Genomic DNA, 27,819 nt, shown 5'->3' with positions numbered 1-27,819 from the left:
CGCTTAGCTAGACAACTTAATTTTTCTTCTGGATACACAACAGACCTCCCCCTTTCTCTGCCTTACAGCTTTCTCTGCCTTATGGACTGTGGTACACTCCCAACTGTTGTGGGAACAGGCTGACATGAAGGGGGACATTGACAATAGAATTAAAAAATTCTTTACAAAATGGGTACCATATCTTCTTACCTAATGCTGTTTGGAATAGAATTGTAGTCCCCTTTCACTACAGCACATTTATTATTACAGAAAACTTAAAGGGAAGATGGTACATGACCCCTTGTGAGACCACACCCCAGAGGGGGAGGAGTGGCCCGCAGAGCCCAGAACTGGCTTTTCAACTTTCATAATCGATGAACACTCTCATTCATCTATTTATTTATATTTTTGTTCAATTGTTGTTTTGTTTATTATTTTTTCCAATGATCAAAATTACACAAGATGATGCAAAAGATTTTATGTAAAGTCATCTAGCCCCTTCATTGTCATCAATCTGCAACTTCATAGCATTGTACTCATGTGGGCCGTGACTCAAACGATTCTGTTGATTGTAAGTGCATTTCCTCTGTGCTATTTAAATAATAATAATAATAAAAAAATTGAATTTTAAAACCGATTACCCAAAATAAATCTCTAGTAGTTGTTCTGGTTCTTAAATGTGAAGAACCATTTAGATGCTCACTTTACTGTAAGAAATTAGTAAATTTCAATCTCATGGGCATACTAACAGCTTGATGTTGTGGAGATCAAAACTTTAATCTTTGCCCGTGGTCTTTACTATTTCCTTAGCAGAAATGAAAGCTGCATACCCAGGAAAGTATGTGTTCTATCAAGAGAGTACAACAACTGCCTGGAGTTTATTTTAGGTAATGAGGTTTACATTTATGAACAGAAATACGTTTGAAGGAAATGCAAGGGTGAATAACATTGTTTTAATCTTACCTTATCTGTACGTGTTTTTAAAACTTAATTGCTCATTTTGGACTAAATTACAAGTGGAACACTTAATTTGCCTGTTTGTGGGAGCGCAATAATTAACCAGCCATTACAAGTGGCTGGTTATTGCTACCGTAAGCTCGCTGCAACAATTAGCGCTCAGAAAATTAACCAGAGATACAATCTCTGGTTAATTTTCTAAAAGTGCCCCAAATGTCCTAAAAATAGAGGGCATTTTAGTTTTTTATATATAAAAAATATAGCATTTTTTTTCTAAACTGGACTAGGCACTTTTGGGGCTTAAAAGTTGGTGGGAGTGGGGTGTTAGAAACTAAGGCACTGAAAAGTGCCTTTACATTGCAGTCTATGGGAACTATGTGTTCTTATAGTATATATATATATATATACATATATATATATATATATATATATATATATATATATATATATATATATATATATATGTGTGTGTGTGTTAATATGTGTATATACACATATTAACACATAAATATATATGTAAATAGTCATATACATACATATTTAAAAATATGGACCATCACTGCGCTACTTACCCCCTTCACGGCGTGAGGTTCTGATGCCATCTCTGGAACCTATGGAAGCGCGCACTCGTGAGCGCAATGCTTCCTAGCATTACAATTTACTTGTAATACCAGCGCACTTTTGATGTGCTGGTAATACCAAATGGAGTGCTAACAAGCAATATTTAGCGCTCCACTTGTAATCTAGCTTTATGTATCAATATCCTATGTTCTTCAGGCTCCATAATGTGATTGTAAGCTCTTAAATGTGTGTGTATATGATTTGCTAGAAAATAATGTACAATATTTTATATACATTATCCAGATATGTTATAGGGACAGTTTACTCCCAATTATCCACTTTATCTGCTGGAGTGTATTAAATTGTTTACAAGTATTTCCATTACCCTTATATTGACATTTGAAATAGTTTATTTAGCCTGTGGTATCCCCACTCATACTGAAAGTGTTTGGCCTTGAGGCCAAGCTGTGTAAACACAGCCAGTAGAAGAAATTACACTCCCAATGTGGTATAGAAGAGATAAGGTAATAAAAATGTTAATTTTCCATTGTTCTCTCCAAGTATTGGTGATTGGTTTACGGACAAATATAAGATAAAGAAACATGTATATGTACACAATGTGATAAAGTAATGAGATCTGATTATACCTACAGGCTCAACCCATTTTATTAGGTTGTGGCTTCAAAACACAAAATCAGCTAATTCATATACACAAATAAACCTTAAAAAAGCTAATCTCATACATTTTATACTCTGCAGCTGATTACAAAAGTTATTGGAAACACATTAAGGAAAAAGCTATTTTATAGTATACTGTCCCTTTAACTTTACATTTCAGTACCAACAAGCTTAATATGTTTCAGTGAATAAACATCTTTAATACAATTGACACAAGCTGCTCACCTTGTCAAGCTACAGGGTATGTCATTTATATGTCACACAAACATTAAGAAAAGCTATCCAAAGTGCACAGTTTTTACAATGTCTGGCTATTAAAAACAAATTACTCACATAAATGCCTAAAGCTATAGCTTCTTTTTTTTCCACAGGAAAAGGAACTCTATAGTGAACTTACGTTGACAAGGCTCTTCTCACTTTTATTAATGATATGAAACATTTTTTACTTGGTAGACAAAGTTAAATACATTACCGCTTGAAACAATGAACCATTTAGTCTGAAGGAGAAAGGTCATAATGAACCAGCATTCATGATCATTTTGTCATTTATCTGCTCCTGAGAGTTAAAACTTGACAGCTGCCTATATCTTGTAGGAATACGTTTCTACTAACATTTTACTACCAAATTACTTCTTAACATGGGGATTGCTTATCTTACACTAGACATTTTTTAGGGAAAATAGGATATTTAGAAATCAGTTTGTGAAATATCTTGAGGTTATGCATTTTTCTTTAGCCTCTAAAACAAACAACCATGGGAGTAATTATAGATGTGGGAAATTATGTATGACTTATTTTTTTTCTTCTTGTAAGTTTCTATTTGTCCTTCTATAAAGTAATTTTATCCTCATACCTATTTTTATATATATAGATATTTTATTGCACAATGCAACAGACTACAAACAATAAAATGATAATAACAAGGCATTGCATGCAATAAGTACAATAAAACGGTATAACACAAAAATAATTGTCACATGTTTGGGTTCTATAGGAGAATATTTACTTTATAAACTCATACCTACTTTATATATATAAAAAAAAATTATACTGAGAATTAGCCTTTAATGAGTTAACCACCTGGGTACTATTCAGGTACATATATCAAACTTTGATACTTTATCACCTTTTGGACACACACACACACACACATATATATATATATATATATATATATATATATATATATATATATATATATATATATAGTGTATAAATATATATATAATATACATATATATATATATTTTATATATATCTCTATACTATAATTGCGTTTGTAATGTCCGTCGCCGTCGGCAGTTGCACACTCATCCCTAATGGAATGTTTGCAGCGCAAGGACAAAATAATTCATCTGGATGCAGAGAAGCGAAGGTGGATTCTTTCACCACCCAGCCATTTTCTGAATCCACGGAGCATTACAAAAGCAACAACTAACCGCCCACATCAAGTATTAAAAAAAACAACTAACCGCCCATATCAAGTATTAAAAAAAACAAAAAAACACTGCACGCACGAAATATAAAAATAAAAAAAAATCCTACACAAAGTATTAACCCATACACTTGCAAACCCCTTAATCACTTAACCGTCAACCACCTACTTCGGAATACACCTAATTACCCTATAATTTACCTCTAAACCGCAAAACCCCCACATCGCAATAAACCTAATTATCCTATTACCCCCTAAACTGCAAAACCCCTACATCTCAGTAAACCTAATTAACTTATTTACCCTTTAAACCGCCAAAACCCACAACACAAATAACTATGTAAATAACTAAGTACCCTAACCTAACACCCCCTAACCTAACACCCCCTTAAATTAACCCAAATTACTTAAACTAATACATTCTAAAGTTACAAAAAAAAAAATAAGTTTACAAAAAATAAAAAAGGCTAACATTACAGAAAATAAAAAATCAAATTACCAAATTTAACAAAATGAAACCTAATCCCTATGAAAATAAAAAAGCCCCCCCAAAATAAAAACACCCCTTACTCTAAGAATAAACTACCTGTAGCCCTTAAAATGGCTTTTTTCAGGGCATTGCCCCAAGATAATCAGCTCTTTTACAAAAAAAACCACAAAGTCCCACCTAACAGTAAACACCCCCCACCCCCCAAAATAAAAGAACCTAACACTAAAAAACCTAAACTATCCATTGCCCTGGGCATTTTTTTGGGCATTTCCCTTAAAAGGGCATTTAGCTTTTTTTAATGCCCATCCCTAATCTAAATAAAACAAACCCCCCCCCAAAAAAAACCTTCAAAAAACTTGTCTAACCCCCAGGGTGCTACTCACCGTTCCTGAAGTCCGGGGGAGAAGGTCCTGTTCCATGCAGTGAAGTCTTCTTCCAAGTGCGACCTCTTCTTCTTCCAGGAAGATCCTGCGAGGAGCCGAAGACCGAAGACCGCAGAGCTGAAGACCAGTGACCCTGGAACTGAAGACCGACGACCCTAGAACTGAAGACCGGCGACCACGGAGCCATGGAGTGTGTAGGATCCTCTCCATGCAATCTCTGCCGTACACTGAATAGTAAATTCAAGGTACGCGATTAAAGATGGCGTCCCTTTAATTCCTATTGGCCGATTTGATTCTTCCAATTCAAATCAGCCAATAGGATTAGAGCTACTCAAATCCTATTGGCTGTTCAAATCAGCCAATAGGATGAGAGCAAGTGAAATTCTATTGGCTGATTTGAATAGCCAATAGAATTTCACTTGCTCTCATCCTATTGGCTGATTTGAACAGCCAATAGAATTTGAGTAGCTCTAATCCTATTGCCCTGCAAAAAGCCCTTTTAAGGGCTACTGGTAATTTATTCTTAGAGTAGGGGGTGTTTTTATTTTGGGGGGGCTTTTTTATTTTCATAGGGATTAGGTTTAATTTTGTTACATTTGGTAATTTCATTTTTTATTTTCTGTAATGTTAGCCTTTTTTTTATTTTTTGGAAACTTTAGAATGTATTAGTTTAGGTAATTTGGGTTAATTTTAGGGGGTGTTAGGTTAGAGAAAAAAAAAGTTGTATTTATTTAGGACAGTAGTGTGTCCAAAAAGATTGTGGCTATATCTGTAGTTTATTATATAGAAAATATTTTTGATATATTTAAGGCAGTAGTCCATTATAATTATAGTATTGCTACATCTGTAGGTTAAATATTTATATAAAAGAAGAGTTACAAAATAGGTTGTTCCTACATCTGTAGTTTAAAAATAATTAGACTGCCCTCTGCAGTCCGCTTATCAACTAGTGTATATATATATATATATATATATATATATATATATATATATATATATTTATATATTAGAATGAGGCTCTCTCAGGATTTGCTGCAGTGTTAAATTTAATATGTGATGTGTCAATGATTATTTTGTCCCAATTTCATGGCAAAACAACAGTGTAAACCATTGATTTAACTAATGCCAACCCCGGTTGGAAATGTGGCACATTTATATTCACAATTTTTGAAATTTCCATATACTATGATAAGCTTTTTCAACAAGAATATAATTTGTTGCATGTTTTACAATTACATTTAGTCAACTATTTAAAGGGACAGTCAAATTTGCTTTGTTCATTTGGAATTCTTTGTTGAAAACTAAATCTAGGTAGGCTCATAGGCTAATTTCCAAGCCCTTTAAGGCCTCCTCTTATCTCAGTGCATTTTGACAGTTGTTTACACAGCTAGACAGCTCTAGTTCATGTGTGCCATATAATTTACACTGTGCTCACTTCTGTTGATGTATATATGAGTCAGTACTGATTGGCTAAAATGCAAGTCAGTCAAAAGAACTGAAATAAGGGGCAGTCTGCAGAGGCTTAGATACAAGGTAATCACAGAAGTAAAAAGTATATTAATATAACTGGGATGGTTATGCAAAACTGGAGAATGTCTTTGTTTTTTGTTGTTTTTAAACAATAAAAAATTTGGAGTATACTGTCCGTTTAATTAATTCAACAATCACATTTTAAAATAAAATGCTAAATTATTTTTATTATTTTGAAGGTGTCTTATGGAACCTCTCTTCATGCGATGCCCTTAAAATGCCAATAATACAAGATGCCCTTGCAGTGTTGACCAATGCAGTAATCATCCCCCATTCTGGATGGGAAAACTCAATAATTCAGGATGATCGCAAAATACAGTTACATTCATCACAGGTGCTGCGCAATGCCACTGGGTGCCTACGGTAAGTCTTAAGGCAAAACATTATATCAATGCTTGCTCAACTAAATTGTAGTATAAAGCAATTTATTTTACATTTTTGAATTTACACTGCTGTCCACTCTTTGTTATGCTTATTTTTTATTATTATTATTATTTAATTATGTTTTTATTTGTTATTGGGACAATAAGGTGCATGTTTTTATGTATTTAATTACATATTGGATGCTTGAAGCTATCCTTCATTAATATCATTGCTAATGCTTACTTTGGTCAAAACTGTTTAGTCAAAAAGAAATGCTTTTGAACTAAATGAGGATTAGCTTATTCCCTAGCTTCCTAGACAATGTAAGTACATTCTCATTATCACTTTCAGTTTCATTAGAACAGAAAGTAATGCTTGGAAATGTAACAAGGCTTTTTAATGCATTACTGAATCCATTTTGCCTAATTAAGTCTACAGAATTTAGAAAATAGTATTTAGTACCATAACATTTATACATCAGTACTAGATTTTCTTTGTTTAAAAGAGATATCATGGTTTCAACATATGTTATTTTTAATGTATTTAGTTTAATATACAAATGTATAACCTGTCTTTACTGCAAAATTCCAGTTTTAATATATTGATGGACCATATTATCCAATGAAATGCAAAACAAATGGGCATGTGATCAAAATTAGAACAAAGCTCAAAATCCTTGTGTCCGGCCCAACATGGTTGCAGTAGCAGTATTGAGAAGTTGAGTTCCTATTAAGGCTTCATTTTTTGTTTTAACCAGTGGAGGTATGACAACTACAAATGGGGGGAGGAGCTAGGAATCACAACTTTTGGCAGCGGGAAGTGGGAGGTGCAAATGCAACTCAGTGGTCCATGCTATAACAACTAAGCTACACCCTCAAATTGTACACCTGATATTTCCAAATATGTTGCACTATATAAATACTATATAATAACACTTTATTATGCATTTATATATGTATATATATTATCAGTATATATATATATATATATATATATATATTTATATAGAACACTGCATTATGTGTGTTTGTTTATATATACAGTGTATATATATATATATGTGTGTGTGTATATATATATATATATATATATATATATATATGTGTGTGTGTATATATATATATATATATATATATATGTGTGTGTGTGTGTATATATATATATATATATATATATATATATGTGTGTGTGTGTGTATATATATATATATATATATATATATATATATATTGTAAGGGACTTGCTCTGGAAGCTCCAGTCCGATCACTTCCGTCTCGGCAAATGCAGAGAGTAACTGCTTCAGTCTCGATGTCCTGCATGAAGGGATGCCGAGACCCATCTCCTACTGAAAGTATCCCTAGGTGAGCTTGGCAGCATGCTGCTGATATTTAAAGGGGCCGTATCCTAATTACAAAACTCCCACCGGGAAGACTCAGGTGTGGGAGTTCCTATAAAAGATCACTCTACCCTTCGCTCTGGGCTGAGTTATTGCCTTTCAACCTTGTTCCTGGTTCCTGTTAAGCTAAAGCTTACTTACTTTATAAGTTTGTAAGCTCACCTTGTTCCAGAAACTCAAGCTTACTTACCTTGCACCTGTGTATGCTCACCTGATTCCTGAAAGCCAAGCAAACTTGCCTGATACCTCTGTATGCTCACCTTGTTCTTAAAGCTGTACATATTTGGTATCCCCGGACAGTTTCAACAACAGTACCCGCTGGGTATCCTGTGCCTGCTGAGAAACCTGTGTCTATTTTACTAGTAACATACTTCCTCAAACTAGCTGTGCCTGCTGAACCTATCTGGTATCCTGTGACAGTTTCACCAACAGTGCCCGCTGGGTATCCTATGTCTGCTTTCCATCCAGGTATTTTGTGACAGCCTCATCCACTAATGTTCAATTCAAGCACCCGTGCCTATTAGACTTTTGTTAATGCAACTCACTTGAAGTAAAAGCATTCTGAACTTGTATTGGACTTTAGTGTTCTGCATTGGGCCTATGTTCAAACTTGCTGTTTCTGTGATCTTCAATTTGAATTACCAACTGTTCATATGCTACCATTATTTCCAATGGGAATAGCAAATATATACAACTAATTTAAAACAAAAAAATTACATTATAGAATTTGAACAATTAAAAATAGATATATTTAAAAGTTTATCATTTCATTATATATATATACAGGTGGCCCTCGTTTTACAACGGTTCAATTTACACCGTTTCAGAATAACAACCTTTTTTCCCAGTCATGTGACTGCTATTGAAAAGCATTGAGAAGCAGTGCATTTATTAAAATAGCCAGTAGGTGGAGCTGTCCACTTCTGTTGCAGCAAAGCCAAGCAAGCTGAAATGAATCAGTTTAACCAGACCTGAGCTATCGAGCAGATTTCAAAGGAACAAGATCTTCCTGTCTATAAATCAGTCCAGATTGGAATGCATAGAAAGAACTGTTTGCAGAAAAATGCAAGTGAAGTCTGTGTTGTGTGATTATTTTATTAGGTTTATAATGCTGTTTAGCTTGTAAAGTTTTCATTTCAAAGCTTTAAAAATTATGTATTAGGTGTTACTTATGACAATTTTGAGAGGGGCCTGGAACCTATCTCCCTCACTTCCCATTGACTTACATTATAAACTGGGTTTCAATTTACAACGGTTTCGATTTACAACCATTCCTTCTGGAACCTAACCCCGGCGTAAACTGAGGGCTACCTGTATATATATATATATATATATATATATATATATATATATATATATATATATATATATATATATATATATATATATATATATATATAAAATATATATGTAAAGAACATTCTGTATATCAGTTTAATTAGGATGAAGCCCTGAATAGGAGAAGTTAAAGATATAAAGTATCTAATTTTCTTTATTAAACATAAGCTGCTCAATTAAAACAGATTATTTAGAGCCTCCTTATCCTTTCTGTTTCCATTGAAGAGATAGCTGATATCTTGCCAAACTAGAGGAAGGAAAAACAGCACCAGTTCATAATTTATAGCGAACCTTTTTTTAAAAAGTGCAGATATCCCCCCTAAACAAGGAAATACCTGGGTATTTATACACTACTAAAAATGGGATTTGTAACATATACATTACAACATGTGTCACATTTCATTTTTGTGTCTCTATTTCATTTAATATTTTAAAGGGACAATAAAGTCAAAATTAAACTTTCATGACTGAGATAGGACATGCAATTTTAAACAATTGTCCATCACTTCTATTATCTAATTTGCTTTGTTTTCTTAGTTTCCTTTGGTGAAAAGCATACATATGTAGGCTCAGCAGCAGCAATGCACTAATGGGAGGTAGCTGCTGATTGGTAGCAGAATATACTGTATACGCAAATCAGAAAGAATGGCAAGCGCTTCGGATCCCTTGTCTTCTGCCCTGTGTTGTGAAAGAGACTGCCGTTTTTGCCCTGCCTCGTTCTCTACAGCGCTGACCCGTATTCACAGGCTCAGCAGTCCTTACCAAAACAGCAGGGTTTTCCTCACACTGTGCGGGTATCACCTCCTCAGGGGTCCCACGGGGGAACAAAAGAGCACAGGGAAAGGTTGTCATGGGCTTTCCCAATGTGTTTAGCTAACTTCCAATAGGTACTATGCTGCTCCTTCAACAAAAGATACCAAGAGAATTAAGCAAATTTGAGCTGTTTATCATGAAAGAACAGTTTTGAGTTTCATGTCCCTTTTAAGATTCTGTTCATGGCTGAGTACATTTTTCTTTTCTGATCTTTACATCCTAAAGAAGGCAGCATAATAATTTCCACTACTTCATTTATGCAATTAGATGCATCATTTCCATTATTTTATTATTAAATATATATTATAGATTGTAATTAATTAATTAGTTTAGAGACCATTCTAACTAGCTAACCTAGTACAAGTTTGACATCTTGAAATTATATTTTAAGTAACAAATATTATGTTCATTCATATTTCCACTCCTGTTTTCCACATCCATTACACCCTTGTATATCTCTCTTTACTTGAGAAATATATGGATTTTTATTTTATTTTTTCCTGTGTAGTCGATCCCCTTCCTACAGTATGCTAGGAGGGACTGCAAAATAAAAATGAATCTTTTGTGATTCAGATACTTTATCCTTTGTTGAAAAGCATAGGCTGAGGAGCAGCAATGTCCTTCTGAGAGCTGTTTGTTGGCTACACATTTATTCCAGTTGTCATTGGCTCACCCAATGTGTTCATTTGGTCCACATCAATCCAATTCTGCTCTTTTAACAAAATATACAAAGAAAATTAAGCAAATTTGATAATAGAAGTAAACTAGAAATGTGTTTTATGCACTATCTGAATCATGAAAGAAACGCGTTGGGTTTCATGTCCCTTTTAAAAGTGTATTTCCATGTACATCCCATTACCTAGTTGTTTACTCTCAAGTATGAAACTAAAGCAGAGAATAATGTCTACTGAATTTGTTTCTCACATAAACAATATTTTCTTCCACCAATAGGTATATGACATCTTTAAATTGGATAATGGGTTAATAACTAGTCTGTCAGTAGCACAGTGTAATTTATCAGCCTTTTGTATTGATCCTGCTCAGAGTGATGGAGTCTCACCATGTTGCACCTGACATTAGTTATTAATTAACAATTTAATTAAAAAGTGTGTGTGTCTGTATGTGTGTGACCTTGTGTGTAGGTTTGAAACTGTGTATATGTAGTCCTGTGTTTGTGTGCGAACATGTGAGTATGACCCAGTAGGTGTGAAAAGCAGATTATTTTCTTTTTCCTAATTAACCACAAAAGAAAATCAATTCCATGTGGATACATAACTACCACTCATTATATATCAGTCTTTCAATAGATATATCCAGCTTTAATTTGCCTATTCTTCTATCGGCATAGAAGCATTTTTTTTATACATTCTGTACTAATATGTTGTATTCTTATTATTGGTTTCTAAATACTTTGTAAGAAATGACTTAAATACTTCTGCATTAAAGGGACAGTCTAGACCAGGGGTCAGCAACCTTCGGCTCCCAGATGTTTTGGAACTACATTTCCCACGATGCTGAGACACTCTTTAGGCTATCTGAGCATCATGGGAAATGTAGTTACAAAACATCTGGGAGCTGAAGGTTGCTGACCCCTGGTCTAGACCAAAATAAACTTTCATGATTCAGATAGGGCATGTAATTTTAAACAATTTTCCAATTTACTTTTATCACCAATTTTGCTTTGTTCTCTTGGTATTCTTAGTTGAAAGCTAAACCTAGGAGGTTCATATGCTAATTTCTAAGCCCTTGAAGGCCGCCTCTTCTCTCAGGGCATTTTGACAGTTTTTCACCACTAGAGGGTGTTAGTTCACGTGTTTCATATAGATAACACTGTGCTCATGCACATGGAGTTCCAGTGAACCAGCTCTGATTGGCTAAAATGGATGTCAGTCAAAAGATCTGAAATAAGGGGGCAGTTTGCAGAGGCTTAGATACAAGGTAATTACAGAGGTAAAAAGTATATTAAAATAACTGTGTTGGTTGTGCAAAACTAGGGAATGGGTAATTAAGGGATTATCTATCTTTTTAAACAATAAAAATTCTGGTGTAGACGGTCCCTTTTAAAGGTTTTTATTGGCATGCAAAGAGAAAGTATGCTGTAAATTGTCACTCCCTTTCATTTGCTCCCAATTATCAATTTTACCTGCTGGAGTGTATTTAATTGTTTGCAAATAACTCCTTCACATTTATTTTGGTGTTTTAAATAGCTGTTGTTGCCTGTGGTTTCCCCACCTATACTAACAGTTTATTGGCTATAGAAAGCTATATAAACATAGCCAGCAGAAGAATGATGCTCCCAGTGGAGGGTAGGAGAGAGAAGTATTGGGCTTTGGTATATAAACAGAGATAAGATAAGGAAGCATTTGTGTGTAGAAAGTTATTAAATAAGGAGATCTAATTTCCCTGAAAGCTAAGCCCATCTTAATGGGTTGTGGTGCAGAAGAATTCAACCAGCTCTTTCATATACAAAAAAACAAGTGATTTTTTCTACATTTTATACTATTTGGAAACACATGAAAGGGAAGACAACTTTACAGTATTACACTGTCCCTTTAACTCTAAAATGTTTTAGAAGTGGATGCAACATTTAAAAGTAAATAATAGCCTAAAGTAATGTGAACTGTGAATTCTTATATTTTTTAATATTTGTTGCATTCTTGTGGTTGTTTCCATCTTAATGGGAGGAGAGTCCACTGCTTCATTCATTACTTGTGGAAATTAAGAACCTGGCCACCAGGAGGAGACAAAGACACCCCAGCCAAAAGCTTAAATACCTCCCCAACTCCCCTCATCCCCCAGTCATTCTTTGCCTTTCATCACAGGAGGTTGGCAGAGAAGTGTCGGAAGATCAGAGAAGTCTCTTACGGAGGGTAGTACTCTTCAAAATGGGACTGGAGTTTTAAGTAGTCCTGTCAGCCTCTCAGTGAGAGCAAGGATGAATGTTAGAGTCCAGAGATGCAGGGAGAGTCTTTCTGCGAAACCATCCCGATTAGCAGCTCAGATTAACAGCTCCATAAGCAATCAGCGTTGACAAGTTTTGCTGCATGCTTTTCTGCTCTCAGGAACGATGCTACTAACCTGTCACACTAGAAAGGCAGTGTTCCTGTTTCAAGGCATGGATTCTGGTAAGGTCATTTCATTTATACACATATTATAACGTAAGAAAAAAGGGGCACAGTGTGTCTCCTTTTATCTGTATAGAATCAAGGGTAATACCCTCGGAAAGGGGGTTATTGAACAGGGGGGGATTTGTGCATAAAATAATATTGTGTTAATACTGCGACATGTGTGAGATGAGGCTCTGTCAATGTGTGAACGGTTTTAGGAGATATTGACGCATATTTTTTTTGGTGCGTTTTTCTCTTTAGTGCAGGGGTGGTCCTGCATGGCACTCCATGTGACCGGGTGTGGCCTCTTCTTGACCGGCGGTTGCAGGAGACAAAGCATTTTCTCTGTGGTCCGGGTCATAGGAGGTGGTTAGTGCCCCGGCCATTGGTGTATAAAGGTGCCATTTAATTATATATATAGTCCGCAAGCTATGGAGGACTCTGATATGTTAGAGGATACTCCCTCTTTAATTAAACCTTATAACTTTGAGGAGGTTCTGGTTGATCCAACTGCTCAACTTTGTTCCACATGCTTTGACAAAATTGCAATATCTAAAAAGAGTAAGATATTTAGTACAACTGAGCTGTCCACCTCTGAGGGTTCTCCATCCTGCAAGGTGCATCTCTGATTGCACATGCAGTTCCCCAGGGCACTACTAATCCTCCCGTGGGAGGGACCCTTTTGCCGCCAGATTTCCCTGATCAGTTACAAACGGCGGTTTCTGCAGCCTTCAATGCCTTACCACTCCCTGCTAAGCACAAGAGAAAGGTGAAACATAGCTATCTGTTCCAGGGGTCATCTACTCCGCTGGATGTCTCTGACAGATTATCCGCTGATGAAGACAACTCTGACTCTTGGGAGGACGGTTTTTCTGGGTCGGAATCGGCGACTTCTAGACCTCCGTCTGCAGAGGAGCCAGATTTTAAATTTAAGATGGAGCATTTGTGCTTTCTGCTGAAAGAGGTGCTTGCTACGTTGGAGGTTCCTGAACCAAAACTGCCGGAGGAACCTTTGATCCCTAAGCTAGATAGGGTTTACGAGGACAGGGTGGTGCCTCAGACTTTCCCAGTCCCCATTAAAATGGCTAGTATTATTAAGAATGAATAGGAGAAACTTGGTTCATCCTTTTCTCCCTCTACTTCTTTTAAAAAGCTAGTCCCCGTTCCGGACTCGCAGCTTGAGCTATGGGGGGCCATTCCTAAGGTGGATGGTGCTATCTCCACGCTCGTTAAGCGAACGGCTATCCTGCTCGAAGATAGCTCTTCGTTCAAGGAGCCCATGGATAAAAAATTGGAGTCCAACTCACGGGGTTCGTTTTTCAACCGGCAGTGGCAGTCACGGATCGTACCTTTAAACTTGTTTATCCAAGACTGCAGGGTATCCAATACGTCCTGCGTCTATAATCAACAATGTATCGCGGTTGGCATCTTCTAACAACCCGGGTTGCTCATACACCAACTATAATTTCCTTAGCGGCTGAAAAAACCTGTGTGCATAAGCACTAAGGGCAGGTAAAGTTCATACTACAAGGAAACCTTCTCCCAAACCATTTCCACTAATATCTATGATATTTCTACGATTATAAGATCTGTGAGACAAGAAACTTATAAACAAGAACTAAAGACGAGCTTCTAAAGCGTTGATTGGCAGGCGCGAGTCGAGCCCCCAAAGTACCGGGTGTGACGTAAGACGCAGAGAACACGAGGAATTTGCCAACCGCGATACACTGCAGGACGTATTGGATACCCTGCTGTCTTGGATGAACAAGCTTTAAGGTACGATACTTGACAAGAAACTGCCAACTGTGATACATTGTTGATTATAGACGCAGGACGTATTGGATACCCTGCAGTCTTGGATAAACAAGTTTAAAGGTACGATCCTTGACAGGAATTTTGTTGTTAGCCAATATTGCACCGCTTCACCACTAAGAACTTGCCAAATCTAACATTTTATACTTCATTGTCAGCAAAAATTGACTCTTTTCCATACAAATTAGCTCAATTATGAACACTTTCTAATTGTTTTTTCTTGTGCAAACATTGCCAAAATAGGAAAACCGTTTTTTAAGAGATTTTTTGTGTTTTCTCGTAAGGAATACAACATAATATTAGAGAACACAGAAAATATTTTATTTATACTACTGTATCTAATAACTGAAAACAGATTTAGCCTCTGAATAGATACAAAGTATCTCTATTTTCTGTCTACTCCGTAACAATCTAAGTATATCCTGAATAATTAATTAGAGTGGTTTATGTCAGAGACGTTTCTACTAAATGTTGTATTGTATATTTTATGCCTAGTCATATGATGTTTTTATGTGGAACAAATATTTTTATACCTATTAAATAATGTTATGCCTTTACTATAAAGCTTCTATAGATTTTTCACACGTTAATTTATTTTTCAAATAACACAACTTTTGGTATCTTTAGCAGTTAGCGCCCTTACTACACCCACTTTTTCTCTATACATCCATATGCATGCAACTGCGGGTTGTGTATTCTTTGCATTTTTTTATTATTGATGAGCATAAAAATACAGTTAAAGGGACATTATACACTAGATTTGTCTTTGCTTAAATGTTTTGTAGATGATTTATTTATATAGCCTATCTGGGGGTGTTTTTGTAAAAATGAATAGTTTTGCTTATTTTTAAATAACATTGTGCTGATTTTCAGACTCCTAACCTAACCCCAAAGTTTTAGATGTATACTGATGTACACAGAATTAAGACTGCTTCTGTTTGTATAATCGGTCTTTTCATATGCAGGGCAGTGGGGAGTTGGGGAGGTACTGCTATCAGCCCCTTTCAGTGGGTGTCACAGGCTAATCTCATCAACAGTACTAAATTGGGAGCTTCTAAGTAAGTTTTTAAAAGGTTTTATACTGTATTTTTATATCAGTATCTGTACATATTATTCTTTATAGTAGTGTCTGTTACGGTGTAGACTGCCCCTTTAAGGTTTGACCTGTATGGGCACATATTGTAGCAAAATACATATGCACTTACAGCAGATCTATTTGAATATAGCTTTTATTGTTCACGTATTCAAAGTGATTAATGAGTTTTCTTGCATATTAAGGGCAGTATTACTCCCTGACATGGTTTCTTCTTGATTAAGGATTATAAATCTATTATATAACAGTTCAAAAAAATATTTGTTTCTCTTTGCCACAAATGATTTGCCATAAGGCGCATGAACATACATATTCTTTAACAATTTCACATGTGTAAAAATATGATATGCACGTGTCAGCTATTTTAGCTTTTGTTTCCAATGCATAATTGAAATTCAAGAATAGTTCATGTATAAAAATGTCACAAATTTAGTAAATGTTTTATAATTGTGAGGCTTTGTCTTGTTAATAAGCACATTATATTGTGTTGAATTTCAGACTAATTAATAAACTGCTATGAATAAATGTTTTATAATTATGTGTCTTTTTTTCTTGTTAATAAATACATTATTGTATTGAATTTCCGCAATTTACTAATTATTATAACCTGTTTATTTGTAATTGGACAGAAAGCATTTTATTTTACATATTCTGTACTCAATAAATAACATTTAGAGGCATATTAATCTGTAAATGCTTTTCTCACACTTTACTTTTATGATAACATTGAAAGATTCAAAATTTCGGGCTAGATTACAAGTGGAGCACTAAATTATCGCACGCACGCAAACAGGCAAATTTGCCAGTTTGCAGGCACGCAATAATTAACCAGCCATTACAAGTAGCTGGTTATTGTTACCACAAGCTCGCGGTAGCAATCAGCACTCAGAAAATTAAATCTCTGGTTAATTTTCTAAAAGTGCCCCAAATTACCTCAAAATAGAGAGCATTATAGTTTTTAATTTACAAAATCTTTAGCAGTTTTTGGGTTCTAAAGTTGGTGGGAGTGGGGTGTAAAAAATGCCTTACATTGCAGTCTACGGGAACTGTGTGTTCCCAGTAAAAAATATATGTACTGCATATGATTATATACATTTCTATGTATTTGTTAATATGTCTATATACACATATTAACACATAAATATATATGTATACATATGTGTCAATTGTACTTCTTCATATATTATATATATAATCACTTGTATCCAATGTAACCTACAATATGTAGGGTTAACTACAAATGACGCCAACACAACGATGAGGAATCACTTATCCACTATCACTAAAGGGGAAGCAAGCACACCCTTAGTAAGACATTTTCAAAAAATACATCAGAAAAGGTTAGATATCTTTAGATGGCAGATCATTGAACAAATCACCACACCACCTAGAGGAGGAGACAAAGACAAAATTTTGAACAAAAGAGAAATGTTCTGGATCTTCAAACTCAAAACCAGAGTTCCAACTGGTTTAAATTCAGAATACGATCTCATTAATCATTGGAAATAGTAGATCCAGAACATATTCTCTATAACTACATTTTACGGTCCAGACTGAGGTAGTATCCAACTTACAGTTTAGCATAACAACTATCAAAGATGGAGAGGTAAAATAGTAATATCAGCTGTATGTATATATATATATATAATGATACATATATGCATGTATATACATACATGTGTAACGGGGTTTGGCCTAGGCCCACAATTACCCCTGTGGGTCTTTACCCCAGCTACCTCCATGTGCTCTGCAGGCTGATCCTGAGTCTCCGCTACCTGGGAGTTGGGGTACATGACTGTGGCAGTGCCTCCACCTGACTGGGCATCCAGGGCAAGAATGGGTTTCCCAGACAGGAACATAATAAATAACTACAACACACACAGTAATAACAGTAAAACAGTATGAACATGTATTAAAGGATTATGGTAAATAAAAATAAGGCAAGAAATACAGTGGCTAACTAACACACCGACTCTCTCTAACCAGGCCCAGCACCCTCCTAAACCACCTGTGAACCCACCTTCAGGCTTCACCCTAATGGCTGATGGGTACCAGTTGGTGCACATAAATGTTGGGGCCCTTTAAGGTAATCCACATGCATTTAAACAGTTACAGCTCATAGGAAACTGCAATCCACAGGAAGAGCTGTTTATAAGTTTCTGTGATGGACAGAATGCCCTGTCAGTATGACAAGGAGAGAGGATACTTCTTACCACTAACAGGATTCTGCACAGGCTGAAAGAAATCTCCAAGGTCTGCCAGTCATTTACTTTGTCTGCATTCTTCTCCACAGCTCTCTAACAGGGACAGACTGCAGCTGGCAGCATACACTAAATCAGCAGAGGAATGCTGTTACTTTACAAGATGAAGTCTGCAGCTCTCACACAGCCAGGCCTCACACACACCTTCACTGCTCTGACATGTCTGCTTCCTCCTGTGTCTTACACTCTTCTTTCAGTTTCACTTGATCACATGACCAACCAGTCTAATAGTTGCCTAGGCAACTTCTCCTGCAGACTGTATACAGGTGCAAAAGTTCAACAGGAAAGGCTACATTCTCCCCCTTGTAAAATCCTTGCCTTCCACTGGCAAGGTTCCACCAAGAGGTAAATTGAAAAAACAAAACATATAAATAATAATAAATGCACTAACAGTCCTATAAACAAATGTTAACTATCTTATAGTTTATTCTAGTACAGAGGGGTTCCAACATTCATAATGTCCGCAACCGCATACAGAAAATCAACCATTTTAGACTGTACCTGGGGCATATGTACATAACTGGGTTCTCCGACTTGATCGTAAGTAAGAACCCTGGAAGGCTGTCATATTCTAGTACCCAGTCTCTGTTCTCTCTGAGGAAGTCCAGAATGTTCCTGGGAATCTTCAGCTCTGGCCACTTGGGTGGGGAGGTCACCAGATGCTTGAGACCCTGGCTTTCCCATGATACAAGAGTCTCTTTTTGGGGTCCCAGGCACAAAGTTGGGGCTGTTGGGATTCAATGTAGAGGAGGCTAAGGGAGGAGAGGAAGGAAAGTGCTGTGTTTCCTCAGAAGGAGGAGACCACCATTGATCATCAGCACTAAGAGCTTCTGGGGTCTCTACTGCCTCATTTTCAGGACTCTCCGTTGTGCTTTTCTCCCATTCACTACTACTCCCTTCCTCTTCATCGATATAGGCTATTGGTAGTAGATGGTTCCTATGCCAAGCTTTGATCCGGCCTTCTGGGCCTTTTATATTATACACTGGCAGCCCCTTTAGCTTAGACACAACTTCAAATAGGGTATCCTTCCATCTGTCTGCTAATTTGTGTTTCCCAGGTACCCCTAGATTCCGGAGGAGAACCTTATCTCCCGCTTGGACTTCCCGATGCTTCACTTTGGTATCGTATCTTCTTTTGTTGCGTTCCTCCATTTTTGCCGCAGCTTGAGTGGCCAACTCGTAGGCACTGTGAAGGTTTTGTCTGAGGGTCCTCACATACTGGAAGTGAGAGTCTGACTTTGTCCCATCTGCGGACACCCCCAACCGGACATCTATCGGTAGTCTGGCTTCCCTTCCAAACATTAGGAAATAGGGTGAGAATCCTGTAGACTCATGCCTTGTGCAATTATATGCGTGGACCATGGCTTCTACATGCTTACTCCAGGACCGCTTCTCCACTTGTTTCAGAGTCCCGAGCATGTCTAGGAGTGTCCTATTAAAACGCTCAGGCTGGGCATCACCCTCAGGGTGGTAGGGTGTTGTTCTGGACTTGTGAACCTGCAACATATCCAGCAGTTCTTTGATCAGCTTACTCTCAAAGTCTCTACCTTGATCAGAATGTATTCGATTGGGCAGACCGTAGTGCATAAAATATTTCTGCCAGAGGACCTTGGCTACGGTCACAGCCTTCTGGTCTTTAGTGGGAAAAGCCTGAGCGTATCTGGTGAAATGGTCTGTTACTACCAGAACATTCCCAATTCCGGTAGTATCATTCTCAATACATAGATAGTCCATGCACACAAGATCCAGGGGTCCTGTACTTCTCAGGTGGCCCATAGGGGCAGCTCTCACAGGCAGAGTTTTTCTCTGAATACATCTTCTGCAGGTCTTCACATAATGTTCAACATGTTCTCTCATGCGAGGCCAATAGAACCGGTCTTGTACCAGGCCATAGGTCTTGTCTACCCCAAGATGCCCATGTTGATCATGGAGAGCTCTCAGGACCATTCCCCAATATCTATGAGGTAACACTAGCTGCTTTCGACCAGGGTGGTCATGGTATTTTATAATTCTATAAAGGATTCCATCTTCTAGATGTAGTTTACTCCATTCTCTCCGGTACAAATCTCTTTGTCCAATGGGAAGGGAGCTCAGTAATTTAGGGTTCTTGGCTCTCATTGCCTTGAGGACTGTACCTATATACCAGTCCTGTGACTGGGCTTTCTTCTTGTCTTCATTGGTTATGTGAGACCACTGTTGGAGCATTGCTGGAGCACAGAATACCTCTGGTACGGCTTCTGGGGAGTGACATATGGAGTCTATTCCTCTGAGTTCAGAGAACTCATCCTGCCTCTCAGCCACTACATATGTTTGGCACAGGGCTCCTACCCCAGGCACAGGGATTTCTTCCCATTCCTCCTTTTCTTCATGAGGAGGAAGTCCAGGTCTGCGGGACAGAGCATCCGCACTGACATTCTTAGGGCCTGGCTTGTATTTAAGGCTGAAACTATAGTTCGACAATGCTGCCAGCCACCTATGCCCTGTGGCATCCAGCTTTGCTGTTGTTTGAATATAAGTAAGCGGATTGTTATCCGTCCTTACCTCGAATGTTGCTCCATATAAATAGTCATGTAACTTGTCCACAATTGCCCACTTGAGCGCCAAGAATTCTAGCTTATGGACCGGATAGTTTTTCTCTGCACCAGTTAGACTTCTACTTATGTAGGCCACTGGTCTTAACCCTTCCGGGTAGCTCTGATGCAATACGGCCCCTAGGCCTTCCATACTGGCATCAACATGGAGCACATATGGTTTCTCGGGATCTGAATATGCCAATACAGGAGCTTCTGTGAGTCTTTTCTTCAAGATTAAGAAGGCTTCTTCGCATCCTGAGGTCCATTTCTTTCCGAAGGAGTCTTTAGGACTTGGCGCCTTAACACCCTCTATAGCAGAGGTAGTCTTTAACAGGTTGTGTAGCTCTCGAGCAATCTTTGAATAGTCTTTCACAAACCTCCGGTAGTAACCGCAGAATCCAAGAAATGAGCGCAGCTCACTGATGTTATCTGGCCTGGGCCAGTTCATCACCGCTTCAATTTTGGTCGGGTCAGTTGTCACACCTTGTGCGGAAACAATATGACCTACATATGTAACAGAGTTCTGGGCAAATCGACATTTGTCTATTGATAATTTCAGACCCTCTGCTTGGAGTCGATCCAACACCTTCAGCAATCGCTGTTCGTGCTCTTCTGGTGTCCTTCCAAACACTATGAGGTCATCAAGATAGACTAGGCACTCTTTGGGATTCATATCCCCCACAGTCTTCTCCATCAGCCTTTGAAAGGTGGCGGGAGCTCCAGTGACCCCTTGGGGCATCCTGGTAAACTCGTAGAATCCCAAGGGACAGATGAAAGCTGTCTTTTCCTGATCCTCCTTCTTCATGGGTACCTGATAATACCCAGACCTCAAGTCCAGGACGCTGAACCACTGGCTTCCAGAAAGGGCATCTAGCAGATCTTCTATCCGTGGCAGAGTATATTGATCTGGCACAGTCCTTTTGTTTAAAGTCCAATAGTCTATGCAAAGCCGGACTGTGCCATTCTTTTTCCTAACTACCACTATGGGTGAGGCATATGGACTTCTGGACTCTTTAATAATGCCAGATTCTTCCATCTGTTTGAGTATATCCCGGACATCTTCCACATCTCGAGGGGGTAAAAGGAGCTGGGTCAGAAAGTCTGATAGCATGTGTGGCACTCTTTGCACATCCCACATCCATTTCTTTCCTGGAGAAGACTTTCTCTCGAGTAGCTAATTTGGATCGGAGGCTATCTCTCCACTTTGGTGGTAGAGGAGAATCTTCCAGTTCAAAAACTATAGGTCCTTCATGATCACCTCCCTGTTCTGCCTTTACAGACATTACTGAAGAGACTTGGTCCAACAAGTGAAGCACACCAATCTTCTGGTGACGATCAATTCTGATCTCTGTGGGTGTTAAGTTTCTTATCATTATGGGAAAATCTTTACACCAGTGATTCCGCCAGTCTTTCACCTCAGGTATGAGAGTCCACCCTTTTGTTGCATCCTCCTCAGGCAAGGACTCAATGAGGTATTGCCTGGTTCCTCCTGATATTTCATGGTGCATAGATGCTATGGCTCGTAGAGTCTTAGTCTCTCCAGGCCTTACAAATAAAGGTTCTTTCCCCAAGTAGTGGCATGATCGTGGTCTAGCTTGTAGGGCTAGTCGATGGCATTGTTTCCCTAGAACAGGGCTGACTTCCATCAGTCTGGTTAGAGATACATCTCCCACTTCAGTTAGGTAGGCCCTGAACATGTCCTGCACCATTCTTGCGTTGGTACCCAAAATTATTGGGGCGCACATTGTTTTCTTCATGGAGCATACAAGAGCTTCCAATTCCATAGGGCAGATCATTCCTGTGTTTAACTGTGGGATGGTTATTGTCACTCTTATACATCCCTCTACAGGCTGGGCCTGAGATCCCACTCCCCACAACTGCAACTCTCCTGCTGGCTCCAGGGGAATATGTTTTAGATGATGGTCATAGAAGTCTCTATTAATGATGGTGACCTGGGATCCAGTATCTAACAAGGCCGAGGCATGAATATCTTCTATTTGTAACTGTATCAGAGATTTGGGCCCGATCTTGGCCCCCACAGATAATATGGGTGTGGTTCTTTTTCCTCTTTTCCTGAAAGGACTGGTAGCTTGAGCCTCCTCCAGCTCAATAGCTAGCACATCCACTTCTGTATCTGATGAATTAGTGGGACACTAATTGAAATGCCCTTATTTTCCACACTTAAAACAGTTCCCTCGGCGATGACTTAGACAATAATTCTAATTCAGCTACCTTTTTTTTTTAGGACGAACAGTTCCATATCCTCTTTCTCTGCAGCTTTAGAAGAATTTCCTTTTTGTGGAGGAGATGGGGACATTTGGTTCTCCAGTATTTTTGCTTTTCGGATCAGTGTGGAATAGGACAAGACTTGATCATCCAACTTAACTCTTAACATGATCATGACTGGATCATTGCTAAGGCCTCCCTTCTGAATTTGTTTGGATAGTCGAGCATCCAACTCAGATGCAGTGACTGCTCCATTATGAAACAGTTTTCTCAGTGACAATTGTAATCGATTGATATAGTCTGAAGCTTTCTCATGTTCCTTCTGTTTAGTGGCTAGGAACTTGATTAATAGATCATCAGAGTCCTCAGATTTTCCATACGCATCCTGCCTTAAAGGGTTCCTCCCCAGCAGGAACAGGCTGATTCCCAGAAAACACTTTCAGCTTACAGTAACTGTGGGTATGGGTAGCTGTTACTATGGCTTCTGAGAGTTTTTGCAGTATTTCAGATATGTTACTCTCTCCTGAACTTGTGGTTCTCAATAGGGAATCGCCTGGTTTTGGGGATGTTGGAGATGAGGGAACCACTAGATCTGGGGTCTTAGGGGCAGTTGTCCCTTGCACACTGGAAAAGTAGACATTTCGTTTGGGGATGGCCCCAGTCTCTACAGGGGTAACCGGTAATCTCCTGGGGGGTTTCTCTGACAAAGGGGACAGAATCTGGGAATAACTTGATACATTAAAGTCTCTTTGGCCTATAGTGGAGGGTTGCTGCAGTGTAACCCCTTCCTCCTTATCAGGGAGAGCGTACACTAAGCGACATCCTTCAGGAGCTGTTTCAAGAAGGTATAGACATGCAGGCCTATGACGGTCTCTCAAATCTGCATGGGAATATACTAACATGTAAGTTTGACCGTATGAATCATGCAGGATGTCTCTGATGGTAGCCATCTCTATTCCCAGTATAATCTCTACGCACTTGGTGACATGTTTTATCTCACTATAGGGAGGTACCTGGCATATCATCACTGCATGATGCAATGGTACCTTCTGTTGCTGGGCCCAATCTGTTACAAATGGGAGTGTGGGCTGGGGAATTAATGTATCCTTACTGGGTGTACCCCAATTTATCTCAGCAGTGCCTCCAAATGTAACGGGGTTTGGCCTAGGCCCACAATTACCCCTGTGGGTCTTTACCCCAGCTACCTCCATGTGCTCTGCAGGCTGATCCTGAGTCTCCGCTACCTGGGAGTTGGGGTACATGACTGTGGCAGTGCCTCCACCTGACTGGGCATCCAGAGCAAGAATGGGTTTCCCAGACAGGAACATGATAAATAACTACAACACACACAGTAATAACAGTAAAACAGTATGAACATGTATTAAAGGATTATGGTAAATAAAAATAAGGCAAGAAATACAGTGGCTAACTAACACACCGACTCTCTCTAACCAGGCCCAGCACCCTCCCAAACCACCTGTGAACCCACCCTCAGGCTTCACCCTAATGGCTGATGGGTACCAGTTGGTGCACATAAATGTTGGGGCCCTTTAAGGTAATCCACATGCATTTAAACAGTTACAGCTCATAGGAAACTGCAATCCACAGGAAGAGCTGTTTATAAGTTTCTGTGATGGACAGAATGCCCTGTCAGTATGACAAGGAGAGAGGATACTTCTTACCACTAACAGGATTCTGCACAGGCTGAAAGAAAACTCCAAGGTCTGCCAGTCATTTACTTTGTCTGCATTCTTCTCCACAGCTCTCTAACAGGGACAGACTGCAGCTGGCAGCATACACTAAATCAGCAGAGGAATGCTGTTACTTTACAAGATGAAGTCTGCAGCTCTCACACAACCAGGCCTCACACACACCTTCACTGCTCTGACATGTCTGCTTCCTCCTGTGTCTTACACTCTTCTTTCAGTTTCACTTGATCACATGACCAACCAGTCTAATAGTTGCCTAGGCAACTTCTCCTGCAGACTTGCCTAGGCACACAGGTGCAAAAGTTCAACAGGAAGGGCTACACATGCATATGAACAACAGGGTAAATCCACAGCTAGATAAATACATTTGCTATAGAATAATTCATTTCCTTATATATATGAGTCACTATTATCCTTAGACTACTAATAGTGTAGATAGAACAACAGGGTAAATCCACAACTAGATAAATACATTTGCTATAGAATAATTCATTTCCATATATATATGAGTCACTATTATCCTCCTGTGTCTTACACTCTTCTTTCAGTTTCACTTGATCACATGACCAACCAGTCTAATAGTTGCCTAGGCAACTACTAATAGACTACTAATAGTGTAGATAGATCATATCCTTATCCTTTATCAATATGCAGGTTTAAACTTTACCTTCTCCACTCTAACATTTAATGTTCAATATTTGTTTAATTTATATGATGTACCTTTGCATTATGATATAGGCTATTCCTTTTGCCTCAAATAGAATTCTAACTAAATACACTTTTGAAGGTCAATTGAACAACTTGTAGTTTCACATCATAGTTATAACTACCTAGAGACACCTTACGTTCATCATGATTCTACACCTTTATACAATACCATTGACATGTTTTATGCCCAAATAAATATAGATACATTACCTCTAATCTTAAAGGTGGTGTGAGGCTAAGGATCCTCACAGAAAATGAACTACTAATAATTAAAGTTTAGATAATCATTCCTTGAAGGATATAGAACATAAAATTGTGCTTAGCATGTTATATATATATATATATATAATGTTGTATAATATAGGTTTAAAACATCTTCAGTTTTAGGCATAAGTTGAATTAACATTAGATATAGTCTAATTACAAAAATTTAGTAATACACCCACTTAGGGTGTCTAACGGGTTAAATGCTTGATCAAGCTATACTAACACACACCTTCGCTAACAGCTAAGAGATTGGTCCATTGGTGTCCAATAATAAGTGAGCACTGCTCTTAAATTATTTCACAGCAGGAGCATTGAACAGCTACGATTACGGCCCCTTGGCCGAAACATGTCAGCATTCAAAGCTCACTGCTGAGTGTGTTTTTACCCCAACCGCTGTAGACCCTCCTGGTCTTTTTTACCTTTACTATTGGAACTAATAAAGATATTGTTTTTATTCTATCAGCCAGCGAGAACGTTTCGTTTTTTGGTTTTTATATATATATTCAAAAATATGCTGCCAACTCTGTGCTACTTACCCCTTCGCTGCGCATCAGAACGAGGCTTCCATTGAAGACTATGTAAGCGCGCTCTTGTGAGCGTAATGCTTCTCAGCCCATTGCTGTTAACGTGTAATACCAGTATACATTAGCGTGCACTGATATTGCATGAAAGCGATATTTAGCAATCTACTTGTTTACTGGCCCTTCATGTTTCCGTGCCTGGTTAGCAACCATTGACAACACTGGACACTCATTTTATCTTGCATTGAATGGTTTTTTTACCCAAAAGAACAGTTACATGCGGAACACTTAAAAAGAATTGTTAGCACTGCAGAGCTCTCATGTAGTGGTGTACTGGATAGGGCTCATTATTTTGCACCTGGACATTACATGTTGTTGTCATGCTTAGCTGCATATATATTAGAGCAGAGCAGGGAATTATGCTGTATAGTATTTTTAAGCTGTTACAGTTGTGATACTCAGCAAATACTATTAAACAGGACATACAGTGGGGAAAAAAAGTATTTAGTCAGCCACCAATTGTGCAAGTTCTCCCACTTAAGAAGATGAGAGAGGCCTGTAATTTTCATCATAGGTATACCTCAACTATGAGAGACAAAATGTGGAAACAAATCCAGACAATCACATTGTCTGATTTGGAAAGAATTTATTTGCAAATTATGGTGGAAAATAAGTATTTGGTCAATATCAAAAGTTCATCTCAATACTTTGTTATATATCCTTTGTTGGCAATGACAGAGGTCAAACGTTTTCTGTAAGTCTTCACAAGGTTGTCACACACTGTTGCTGGTATGTTGGCCCATTCCTGCATGCAGATCTCCTCTAGAGCAGTGATGTTTTGGGGCTGTCGCTGGGCAACACGGACTTTCAACTCCCTCCAAAGGTTTTCTATGGGGTTGAGATCTGGAGACTGGCTAGGCCACTCCAGGACCTTGAAATGCTTCTTACGAAGCCACTCCATCATTGCCCGGGCGGTGTGTTTGGGATCATTGTCATGCTGAAAGACCCAGCCACGTTTCATCTTCAATGCCCTTGCTGATGGAAGGAGGTTTGCACTTCAAATTTCACGATACATGGCCCCATTCATTCTTTCATGTACACAGATCAGTCGTCCTGTTCCCTTTGCAGAGAAACAGCCCCAAAGCATGATGTTGCCACCCCCATGCTTCACAGTAGGTATGGTGTTCCCTCTCCTCCAAACACGACAAGTTGTGTTTCTACCAAACAGTTCTACTTTGGTTTCATCTGACCATATGACATTCTCCCAATCCGCTTCTGGATCATCCAAATGCTCTCTAGCATACTTCAGATGGGCCTGGACATGTACTGGCTTAAGCAGGGGGACACATCTGGCACTGCAGGATCTGAGTCCCTGGCGGCGTAGTGTGTTACTGATTGTAGCCTTTGTTACGTTGGTCCCAGCTCTCTGCAGGTCATTGACTAGGTCCCCCCGTGTGGTTCTGGGATGTTTGCTCACCGTTCTTGTGATCATTTTGACCCCACAGGGTGAGATCTTCCGTGGAGCCCCAGATCGAGGGAGATTATCAGTGGTCTTGTATGTCTTCCATTTTCTAATTATTGCTCCCACAGTTGATTTCTTCACACCAAGCTGCTTGCCT

At 38.4% G+C, this 27,819-nt stretch overlaps 1 protein-coding gene across 1 annotated transcript in view; it reads left to right on the top strand.

Annotated features, from left to right (window-relative positions):
- Positions 1–27,819, top strand: part of CTNND2 (catenin delta 2) — a 1,648,910-nt gene that overhangs the window by 1,228,791 nt on the left and 392,300 nt on the right. Inside the window, exon 11 of the mRNA XM_053714511.1 lies at positions 6,193–6,376. Coding sequence (XP_053570486.1) covers positions 6,193–6,376 — 184 coding nt within the window. The remainder of the gene's footprint in view (positions 1–6,192; positions 6,377–27,819) is intronic.

This window comes from Bombina bombina, chromosome 5, assembly GCF_027579735.1.
Source record: "Bombina bombina isolate aBomBom1 chromosome 5, aBomBom1.pri, whole genome shotgun sequence".
Taxonomy (NCBI): domain Eukaryota; kingdom Metazoa; phylum Chordata; class Amphibia; order Anura; family Bombinatoridae; genus Bombina; species Bombina bombina.
Note: the sequence above shows the minus strand (reverse complement) of the source record. Positions and strands in the feature narration are given on the sequence as shown.